The sequence below is a fragment of the Microcaecilia unicolor genome, chromosome 4 (assembly GCF_901765095.1).
Source record: "Microcaecilia unicolor chromosome 4, aMicUni1.1, whole genome shotgun sequence".
In the NCBI taxonomy this organism is placed as follows: Eukaryota; Metazoa; Chordata; class Amphibia; order Gymnophiona; family Siphonopidae; genus Microcaecilia; species Microcaecilia unicolor.
This window is the reverse complement of record NC_044034.1, coordinates 93,645,428-93,657,598: the sequence shown is the minus strand read 5'-3', so window position 1 is coordinate 93,657,598 and position 12,171 is coordinate 93,645,428. Positions and strand designations below refer to the sequence as shown.

Below are 12,171 nucleotides of genomic sequence, written 5' to 3'. Positions count from 1 at the left end.
AAGCATAAATAGACGCTCCACATCGACCCGTTCCATTCTATTCATTATCTTATAGACCTCTATCATATCTCCCCTCAGCCGCCTTTTCTCCAAGCTAAAGAGCCCCAGCCTCTTCAGCCTATCCTGATAGGGAAGTTGTCCCATCCCCTGTATCATCTTTGTCGCCCTTCTCTGCACCTTTTCCAATTCCACTATGTCTTTTTTGAGGTGCGGCAACCAGAATTGAACACAATAATCGAGGTGCAGTCGCACCATGGAGCGATACAATGGCAGAATAATATCCTTATTTTTGTTTTCAATCCCTTTCCTAATGATATCCAACATTCTATTTGCTTTCCTAGCCGCAGCAGCACATTGAGCAGAAGTTTTCAATGTATCATCAATGATGACACCTAGATCCCTTTCTCGGTCCGTGACTCCCAACGCTGAACCTTGCATGACGTAGTTATAGTTTGGGTTCCTCTTTCCCTCATGCATCACTTTGCACTTGTTCACATTAAACGTCATCTGCCATTTAGACGCCCAGTCCCCCAGTCTCATAAGGTCCTCTTGTAGTTTTTCACAATCTTCCCGCGATTTGACTACTTTGAATAACAGGGCTACCCTGTCGGGATCAAGTGCAGTGCAGGAATGGACTGTGAGAGACACTGCACGGACGAAAGAGAGTGACAATGAATTACTATCCTAAGCTAAGTAACGGCATTTTGCCATTTTTTGCCTTCCTTTACAGTGACTTGAAAGGGCGTTATGTTTTGTAACATGAAAGAGTAGTACGTGGAGTTTTTTTGAGACTAATGATTAAGAGGTCCCCTCTCTATTTAAGGAGTGTCCTTTGTAAGAAGTGTGTCCGGCTTTCACTGAGGTCTTTTTTCTCCACCATCTTACATGTTTATATATTGTTATCGCCCTTCAAACGCTGGTAAATTGTAGAATTTTTTGATATAAGACGGTGATTGGATTCTACATATTCCATACATTGCAGGGGTAATTAAAATCACCCATTATTATTGCGTTGCCTAATTTATTTGCCTCACTAATTTCTTTTAACATGACTGCGTCTGTCTGCTCATCCCGGTTGGGCGGACGGTAGTACACCCTTATCACTGTCCTTTTCCCCTTTACACATGGAATTTTGATCCACAATGGTTCCAAGAGGTCTTTTGTTTCCTGCAGAATTTTCAATCTATTTGATTCAAGCCTCTCGTTAACATACAATGCTACTCCTCCCCTACTCCGGTCCACCCTATCACTACGATATAATTTGTATCCCACTGGTTATCCTCCTTCCATCAGGTCTCAGAGATGCCTATTATGTCTATTTCTTCATTCAGTGCAATATAGTCTAATTCTCCCATCTTATGTCTTAGGCTCCTAGCATTTGCATATAGACACTTCAAGCTAGACTTGTTATTCCTTATCACATCATGTTGTTTGCTTGACAGTACTATTTTACTATCTTTTGTCTGGTTTTTATTATTTTTATTTAAGGACATTGAATCTACTACAGTATCTTTTGCAACCTCACTATCAAGAAAACCTGTCTTCCCTGTTTGGGTGATATCTTTGCAAGGTACCTTATTCCGAACCATACGTTTTTGTGGGACTGTTGGCGTTCCCCTCGTTCCTAGTTTAAAAGCTGCTCTCTCTCTTTTTTAAATGATGATGCCAGCAGCCCGGTCCCATCCCAGTTAAGGTGGAGTCCATCCTTCCGGAATAGGTTCCCCCTTTCCCAGAATGTTGCCCAGTTCCTGACAAAATTAGATCATGCAGTTAATTGGATTACTTCCCTCAATAGAAAAAGTTGCAAGGAACACTTTTAAGACAACTTAGGAATCACCAGCACAGAAATGTAACACAATTGAAGAAGGAACTACCAGCACAGAATCAAAACTAGCTATTTTAGATTAGTTTATAGGAAAGAGAAGCTTAAAAAGGAGTTAACAGAAAGAGAGAGGCTTAGAAAGTACAGCCAGTGAAAGGAAGAACAGTGGTTTTTTTCCTTAACGTTTGTTTCAGGTGAGATATAGAGAAAGAAAAGTTTGTTTTTCAGAACACAGGCAGCACAGCCCCCAATCAAACCAAAACAGCTCTGATAAATCTCCCACAGGGCCAAGGCAGCAAAGCTGTGGGCTTTGTCAGTTGCCACTGCATTCTCCACAGCCTGGTCTTTTTTCCCCCCAGTGGATTCTGTTATACTCACATAAACAGAAAAAGGAGAAAATTATCTCCTCCTCCCCAACCTTCTCTTCTATTGCTGCTGCTACTGCATATCACTGCCTAAACCCACTGCTCTATATTCTGCAGGTGCCTGGACTGCTATTTTGGTTGCATACTAATTAAGGTAAGGTATACACATGAGTTTATCTTGTTGGGCAGACTGGATGGACCATGCAGGTCTTTTTCTGCCGTCATCTACTATGTTACTATGCTCTATCTACTGCTGTCTGCGTCACTGCCTGCTCTGTCACTCTTGTTTCTCTTTCTCTAGAGTTAGTATCTGGGCTGTTCATGCCACTGATTATTATGCTTTGCCCAAGTCTTACTGCTTTGGCTTGTTTATGCTACTCTGGCTACAGCTGCTGCTGCTGCATCTTGCTATTCTCTTCTTTCCAAAAGGGAGTTCTGTCCCTAAAAAGGAAAAGAAAACACACATCACTCAAAAAAAAAAAATCCATTTCTTCTTTTAATGTTAGTGTCTTGGTTTTTCAATACTACAAAGAATTTATGATGTTCAGGTTCAATTAATACATTTTTACAGTTTCATTACAGAAGGTGTGTTATCGTAATGTTTGTGTTTAGTTGTCCAATTCTCAGAGGTATCTGCAAGTGAACTAAAGGGGATAAACGCTAAAGGTTCTCCCTTACATCAGGCTTACTTAAATAGTTAATACAAAAAAGCTCTGCATTACCCTCCTTAGATTTCTTCAGCGGATCAGGAGAGTTTACAGAGGAATACAGAACCTATATTCTGTAGCCCCTGAAGCACCTCACCCTTAGTAATATCCTTGTATTATGACGGAAGTAAGGGACATCAGCATCCAATTCTAGACACTAGTGGTCATCTCATACTCGTAACAGCACTTCATGAAACCTCCCAACTTATCCAACTCAAATTTGTTTTCCAAGTGGAGAGGGAGAAGTTTCAAGGGGAGCTTACGAGAAATAAAAAAAAATTAGTACAAAAAATATGCAGAAAGGATATAAACTATCTGAGCAATAGCACAGACAAACGCAGACTGAGAAAGCTCATGAGGCAGCAACATAATCAGAAAGAAATCAGTTTTCTGAGGTCTGAGAGATTGTTTTGCAGGCGCCATCAAGGAAGTGTGTGGCTGCTTCATAGACAGAGAAACCTAGATACTTTAATTGGCAAACAAATTTGATTTCTTACACACAGAGGCATTATCTAAACAAAAATCTGACATACACATAGGACTAACAGCAGTTGTTACCTCCCCATCAGATGTCAAAACCATGGAATGATGAGAACCACACGCCACAGCTGTTGCTTGTTTGTTAACCAAGTTAGTTGTCACTAGGCAAGGAAGTAAACCCGGATTAGTTGTCCCATTTCCTAGCTGGCAATAGGCATTGTGCCCCCAACTGTATACTTCACCTTCTGTTAAGAAAGCACAAATAATTTGGGACATTTAACATAAATCTGTACACCTAAACACCATCCTATGAAAAAAGAAACAGTTTTTTGTCTATTTCCGTTCTAACACTATCAAATGTGATTTGCAAGTTACAGCATGTTGTCCTACTACAAACATTTGGTACATAGTGTAAGCCCAAGGAAGGAAAAAGTGAAATTCATTGAGGAAAGCAATAAGGAAACAGATGAGATTTTCCCAAAGTAACAAAGAGGCAATTTCCAGGAAAAGCACCACAATGGTGTATGGTCTGCAGTAGAAGCAATAAATCACTATTTGCATTACTCTAAGTATTAAGTGTAGAAACTGAACTATGAACTGAAAACAATTATTTCTTGGTTTGGAGAACACGTACTATGTGGCAGATTACTGCTCTGCCACCCAATCCCACTGGGGACAAAATGAGCCATTGTCCAAATCAGAAGCAGTAAACTTGTTGCTTCATAAATCTTTGTGGTGTCATAGATCAGTCTGCAAACAGCAGAGAAACAATATCTATAGGAGCACCAGGCTGTTTTTGATTTGTTGGGAAAGTCTGGAAAACAGATCTCAATAGCACAACTTGAGATTCAAAGGGATCCTTGAAACTGAATTATATAAAGATTGTTTGCAAGTGGTTACCCGAATTTGCAAATTCCTGCCAGAGGGGGGAGGACACGGCAGACTGCAGTCACTGACAGATCTATCCCAAATTCTACCATGTGTGATCAGATATCATGAGGGGTGCTATTACACATGATTCTACTTTAGCGAAATTTTCTCTAGAAATTAAAAGGTAGTCTATTCTGAACATGGTGGAGTGGGCACGTGAAAGATAGGTATAATCCCGATCAGATATAAGTACATAAGTACATAAGTAATGCCATACTGGGAAAAGACCAAGGGTCCATCGAGCCCAGCATCCTGTCCACGACAGCGGCCAATCCAGGCCAAGGGCACCTGGCAAGCTTCCCAAACATACAAACATTCTATACATGTTATTCCTGGAATTTTGGATTTTTCCAAGTCCGTTTAGTAGCGGTTTATGGACTTGTCCTTTAGGAAACCGTCCAACCCCTTTTTAAACTCTGCTAAGCTAACCGCCTTCACCACTTTCTCCGGCAACGAATTCCAGAGTTTAATTACACGTTGGGTGAAGAAAAATTTTCTCAGATTTGTTTTAAATTTACTACACTGTAGTTTCATCGCATGCCCCCTAGTCCTAGTATTTTTGGAAAGCGTGAACAGAAGCTTCACATCCACCTGTTCCACTCCACTCATTATTTTATATACCTCTATCATGTCTCCCCTCAGCCGTCTCTTCTCCAAGCTGTATAGCCCTAGCCTCCTTAGTCTTTCTTCATAGGGAAGTCGTCCCATCCCCGCTATCATTTTAGTCGCCCTTCGCTGCACCTTTTCCAATTCTACTATATCTTTCTTGAGATGCGGCGACCAGAATTGAACACAATACTCAAGGTGCGGTCGCACCATGGAGCGATACAACGGCATTATAACATCCTCACACCTGTTTTCCATACCTTTCCTAATAATACCCAACATTCTATTCGCTTTCTTAGCCGCAGCAGCACACTGAGCAGAAGGTTTCAGTGTGTTATCGACGACGACACCCAGATCCCTTTCTTGGTCCGTAACTCCTAACGTGGAACCTTGCATGACGTAGCTATAATTCGGGTTCTTTTTTCCCACATGCATCACCTTGCACTTGCTCACATTAAACATCATCTGCCATTTAGCCGCCCAGTCTCCCAGTCTCGTAAGGTCCTCTTGTAATTTTTCACAATCCTGTCGTGATTTAACGGCTTTGAATAACTTTGTGTCATCAGCAAATTTAATTACCTCGCTAGTTACTCCCATCTCTAAATCATTTATAAATATATTAAAAAGCAGCGGTCCTAGCACGGACCCCTGAGGAACCCCACTAACTACCCTTCTCCATTGTGAATACTGCCCATTTAACCCCACTCTCTGTTTCCTATCCTTCAACCAGTTTTTAATCCACAATAGGACATTTCCTCCTATCCCATGACCCTCCAATTTCCTCTGTAGCCTTTCATGAGGTACCTTGTCAAAAGCCTTTTGAAAATCCAGATACACAATATCAACCGACTCCCCTTTGTCCACATGTTTGTTCACTCCTTCAAAGAATTGAAGTAAATTGGTCAGGCAAGATTTCCCCACACAAAAGCCATGCTGACTTGGTCTCAGTAATCCATGTCCTTGGATGTGCTCTGTAATTTTGTTTTTAATAATAGCCTCTACCATTTTCCCAGGCACCGACGTCAGACTCACCGGTCTATAATTTCCCGGATCTCCCCTGGAGCCTTTTTTAAAAATGGGCGTTACATTGGCCACCCTCCAATCTTCCGGTACCACGCTCGATTTTAAGGATAAGTTGCATATCACTAGCAGTAGCTCCGCAAGCTCGTTTTTCAGTTATCACTAGATGGACATAAGGCTCTCCACACATCCACCATGTCCAGCACTCCACCAATTTGTGAAATGCCACCCAATTGTCCTTGAGGATTTCTTCTTCTTCTGTGGAAGCAATCCATACTAACATCACACACCTCATTAAAATCACCCCCCATGATACTGGGATAGTCCTCCTATTGGTGTAGTTCTTTTAATAGGGTTGTATAGAAGGACTTGTCCATAATATTGCACTAAAGCAATAACATACCTCCCCCCTCCTGGATCTGCAGACACCTTATGGGTCACCACCCGAATTCCTTTTTTTATTAAAATAATTACTGCTGCCTTTTTACTCACTGCTGGGGCCTGCAAATATTCTCCAACCTACCACTTACATAGCTTCCCATGTTCTTCTTTCATCAGGTGAGTTTCTTGCAAAAAAAGTAATGGACACCCCTCCCCCTGTTTATTTAAAGTTTGAAGAATTTTGTTTCTTTTAATTGGAGAGCTAATGCACACACATTCCATGTACTGATTTTATTACCAATTAACCCAGAGTATACATTGAGAAGACCACACAGAATAACATGCAAATCCCTGAGGAGTGTCCCAGCCTCCACCCAATAAAGTTAGCATTCTCCAAATCCCTTGATGCCTCCAATTCACAAAACTTACAGAGCTAGAGTCCCCCTCCCATTCCCCCCATCCAACCCTCATCTGGAGAACCTCTTCCTATCACTTCTATTACTGTCCCCTCCCCTTCTTTAACCGAAACCACTATAAAGGTGTTCCTATTTAAAGGCTCCACCTCCTACAAACCAAAAAATAAAAGAAAGCTCCTTTAGGAACAGCGAATCAGCAAGTCTCAAAATACGCATAGTTCAACAAATATGGGCCATTACCCAGTAACTACAGTCCTCACAAAAAGCAGATGTCCTACTTGGCCCTCAGAATTAAAAAAAAAAAAAAAACTTCAGCGGGGTTGTCCCTTGGGATATCTGAAAAGATTACTCTAGTGACACCTTGCTGGATCAATGGAGATCTTCAACTGTCAGCACAGTTCTCTTAGTGTGAACAGTGAAGCCAGGCATTTTCTAGTTCAACTGTTATTTGTCTGGCAGGTGGTACCAATTCAGTTACCCATCCTCACTCGAGAAGCTCTAGCCACAAAGAGTTATAGAGTATGCAATCCATATTCTTGGCAATGTTGTCAGCCCAAAATACATCCCTTTCACAGGATTGCTCATCGGAACTTCCACCAAAGTAGACAAACATAAAGCAACATAAACTCCAAGATCAGGTGTTCCACATATTTAGTAGCTTCTGGTACAGCGTCAAATTCTTTTGTAACTCCACTATGCATCAGCTTAAGTCTCACTGGATATGCCAAAGTAAATCGAATTTTGCATTGCACCAGTTTTGTACAGAACGGTGCAAACGCCTTCCTAGCTGCCGACACAGCGGACGAGTAATCATGAAAGCATAAAACAGGTTGACCCTCATATTGAAGCTTGTTTCACTGGCGAATTGCAGATAGGATATCTTGCTTGTGTGTATAATTCAGCAATTTAAAAATAACTACCCTGGGTTTCTAAGCAAACTCCCTCCGGGGACCCAAGCGATGAGCTTTTTCAATTTGTAAAGCTCCCGCCAGTATTGTAAGGCGCAGAGATTCCAGTAGTCATTTCTCTAAAAAGGAATGGAAATCCTTATCTTGAAGAGATTCTGGTATTCCCAAAAAACGTAGATTATTTCTCCGCAATCTATTTTCTAATTCGTCAAGATTTTCTTCTAGTTGTCTTAGCTTGGTAGCATGCTGAGGTTTTCCCTTATCCCTCAAGTGCCTTTCATCCTCTAGGGCCCCAACACGATGTTGTCATTCTTCTATATCTTGAGTAATGGCGGTAAACCTTTGGACCAACGTGTCTAATTTATCTATAACTATTTGTAACTGTTTGCCAATAGTTTGCTCTACCGCCACACTAACCTCCACCGTGATCTTGGCAGCCCACTCGGAGCTGGGGGGACAGCAAAGGTGGTGCATTCTTTTTGGCCATCTTGGGATCCCCCGGACGACCTTTGTCTCAATCCTTTTTCACAGTTCTTGCTGCCATTGAGATTGAGATTCACCATCCACTAGAATCAGAGGTATAGGAATGACTCCCGGTATAAAGTCTACTGAAGCTGAAGACAAAGGGGATGATAAGCAGCTGGTAAGTCATGGTGACGCTGGAGCCCTCAGACCTCCATCCTCCTTACTGCATCTCCCAACCGAAGTCCACACGATTTTCATGTTAAAGAGGCAGTTTTACACAAAGCTAAAAGCCAGAAAAAGATCGTGTTGAATAATTGCAGAATTTCCATTTATCGAGACTTGCCATATGCAGGGAATTATAGGAGGTGACCCTTTTTTGTGGTCCGCTGATCGCGCTATCGATGGCTTTTCCCATTTGGACTTTTAGTAACTATTGAAAGCCAGTCCAAGAAGATGCGCAACAGTAGTGAAGCATGGCAAGCACTGGAAAAATTGGGATGTCACAATTTACCACATTATTAATGCGGAGATAAATCTACCTCTGCTTCAAGGTCAACTAATGGCTAGCAGAAAGTTTTGAGTACCCACTCCAAAACATCACAGAGAGCAAAGGGCTCAGCAACATAACATTTCAGGTGTTCACTTCACTGCTTCCTTGATTTTTTGACTGTCTCAATCCAGGATGTGTTGACGCATATTGTATGTTGTCTTAGCATACACAGTTTATAGCACTTTTGTACTGTGTTTATTGTTAACATTTGGGTTAAGTTGTTGTGTTTTGTGGGGGAGGGGAGCAGGGATTTGAATACTGTTGGTTTATGTATGTGAAGGGGGCAGAGGGAGGTTATTGGGGAAAGGCTGGAGGTCATGCCCTCTGGTGGTGGGTGGCTTCCTCCATAATTAAGATAAGCTGGCTAGTCAGAGTGGAGGCCAGCATTCAAATTTAGGGGGGGGGGGGATAATTGTAAGCTCTTACTATAAATTAAGCTCCTGGAATGTTCATGGGCTGAATGACCCAGGCAAACAGAGTGTGGTATTCAAGGAATTGTGAAGGCTCCAAGAAACCCATCTATGGGAGAAGGAACAACATTTATTGAAGCATAAGGCTTACAAGATTCATCTTGCACATGGACAGCAGGTTGGTGGACACTCAGGTGGGGTAGCAATATTCATCCATCTGAGCTGTGCTTTTGAACTGGGTGATATGTATGGTGAGCCTTCTGGAAGATGTCTCACAGTAAGGGGGAAGCTACAGGAGTGTGAGGTCACTATAATAAATATTTATGCTCCTAACAAACAGCAAGGTGCTTTTTTTTCACAGGGATAAAGTCTCATCTTTTGGATTTTGTGCAGGGGGTTGTTATTTTAGAAGGGGACTTCAATCTTACTCTTGACCCTTCTTTGGATCATTCTAAGGGGAGGGGTCATGTTGGCAGATCTCATGAGATAGCTTTTTGAAACTGATAGGAGCATTAGCTTTGCTGGATGTCTGGTGTCTCTATTACCCCACACAGCACACCTACACTTTTTATTCACACTCCAGGGACACCTACACATGACTTACCTATGTGGTGTTATAGATCATTATAAAAGAATACCTGGGAAACTGGTATAGAGTCTATTTTGATTTTTATACCCCTGTGTGGGTGGAATTGAGAGACTTGGGGGTTGATTCCCGAGTAGGGTTTTGGCGACAATGAATATTTACTTGGGGATTGCCAAATCTGTAATAACATTAATGGAATTATTCACAATTATCTGATTAACAATGACAACATGGAGGTATCAGATAATTACCCTCTGGGATGCCCTTAAGACTGTGTTGCAGTGTCATCTTATTAAGTGGGGGGCACAAAGAAAACGATCTAGAGATCAACACAGATTGGGTTGTCTAGAGCAGAGACAAAAGGATAGTTCTAGGCCTGCTCTCTTAACACAGTTGGTTCGGGTTTGTAGTGATTGGAATAGGTTACAGATTGAAAGGGTTGATTTTGTGTGTAGGCAGCTTGGCCAGTGCTTCTTTGAATTTCTGGCCCGGCAGCTTCTTGAGCAGTGAGTGGGTCTGTTAGTTCGGAAAATTAAAAGGAAGGGAGGTATTTTACATTATTCTGATGAGATCAGTCGCTGTTTTTTGGGGTTTTAAAAATTTTTTTAACAGAACTTATATAGGGACTCTTCTCATTCTTCCCAGGCCACAATTCACAGATATCTAGATTCAGTGAAGTTACCACGTCTTTCTCACATAGACAGGGAAAAGTCAGATGTACCAATTTCACTTCTTGAAATTGAAGGGGCGATTAAATAACTACCTAGTCGAAAGGCATCGAGACTAGATGGGTTCACAGATAAATTTTATAAATTTTTTGCAGGGGAGGTGGGACCTGTGTAGTGTAGGGTGGGGTAATGGGCTGCTGACAGGTAACTTGGTGCCCTGAGTATGCTATAGGCAGGTGTTTTTATTTTACTGAAGCCTCGAAAAGATCCAGTGATACGCAATTCATATCGACCCATATCATTTTTAAATGTAGATTTCAAACTTCTAGCAAAAATCATGGCAGAGCGGTTAAATCAGGTCTTGCCAACGTTGATACATCCTGACCAGGCTAGTTTTATACCTAAGCGGCAGGTTGCTGATAACATTTGGTGCACTTTAAACATCATTTGGAGGGCCCAGCAAACTCAATCTTGGTTTGCTCTCCAATCTGTGGACACAGAAAAAGCATTTGATAAGGTCCTGAACAGGGTGGGCTCTTAGACCACAATTTTTGTTCTTGGTTAGAGACCTTTTAAGAACAGCCTACAGATTGGATAAAGGTAAAGCAAAGTTTCTTACCCGTGACAGGTGTTCTCCAAGTATAGCAGGCCAAGTATTCACACAGATGACTGACGTCATCCAACAGAGCCTGGTGCAGACGCCGACCAGTGATAATACTTAGAACTTTCTAGCAGTGTCCCACCATGCATGCAATGGTGCCTTCCCACCCGAGTCCCTCAGTCTTTTTATAAAGTTAAAGAATACAACTCCAAGGGGAGGTGGGAGAGTATGTGAAAATACTTGGCCTGCTGTCTTCATAGAACACCTGCTGGTGAGTAACTATGTTTTTTCCGAGGACAAGCAGGCCATTGTATTCTCACAGATGGGAACCCCTAGCTACGAGGCTCACTGAAAACAATGCTAGGACAATAGGGACTCAAAACATCAAGGCCTCTAATTCAATCAACCTGAAACCACTGACATACTAGGTGTGGAGGTACAGCCTGGAACAAAACAAACCTGGATCTAGGAGATTGGATTTTAAAAACCAAACAAATTCTGGAGGACTGTTGCTCGAATCAGCTCTCACGTCGGGTATGTTGCTCAAGGCAGCAATGAAATGCAAATATGAGGACAGATGACCAGGTCACAGCTTTATAATCTCCTCTATGGAGGCTGACCTCAAATGGGTTACCGATATAGCCAAGGCTCAATTACAAGTACTACAAGTGGCTCACAATGCGGTAGCAAGGGTTTTGACAGGAAAAAAAAAATCAAAACATGATATTTCCCCAGGGTTGACAGAATTACACTGGCTGCCAATTGAACAAAAGGATCAAATTTAAGATTTCAAGCTTGATGTTTAACCCATTAGTGCCCAATGTTCCCATAATAAAATCCCATATGGGAACGTTGGGCACTAATGGGTTAAAGTGCAAAATAAACAAGAAGTAGGAACGAAGTCAGGCTCTTCAAAACAGACCAGAGACGCTGACTGAGGATAATAAACTTTTAATGGATAATAACTCATCAAGGTACCATGTTTCGGCACGTAAGGTGCCTTCTTCAGGAGTTTGCACAAAAACAAAAGTATATTAACAAATATATAAATATTCGCATATACAATCGATTGAAAATGTTAAATTAGAAAAGTATATAATGTAAGATTTAAAAATATGATTAACAAATATATAAAAAAAAATAAATAACTAAAAGGGAAAAAATATGGAACAGTTGTAGGAAGGACAAACCTAGTATGATCTGTGTGTCTGGTAGTGTGCTTGCACTTGATAGTATGTTTACAGGATTGCATCTGG

The 12,171-nt window shown here is 41.5% G+C and overlaps 1 protein-coding gene across 4 annotated transcripts in view; it reads right to left on the bottom strand.

Moving 5' to 3' along the window:
- The window catches only part of RCBTB2 (RCC1 and BTB domain containing protein 2), a 228,079-nt gene that overhangs the window by 125,932 nt on the left and 89,976 nt on the right, over positions 1-12,171 (bottom strand). For all 4 annotated transcript variants that reach the window (XM_030200479.1, XM_030200478.1, XM_030200481.1 and 1 more), the window contains exon 5: positions 3,453-3,619. In XM_030200479.1, the coding sequence (XP_030056339.1) occupies positions 3,453-3,619 (167 nt within the window). The remainder of the gene's footprint in view (positions 1-3,452; positions 3,620-12,171) is intronic.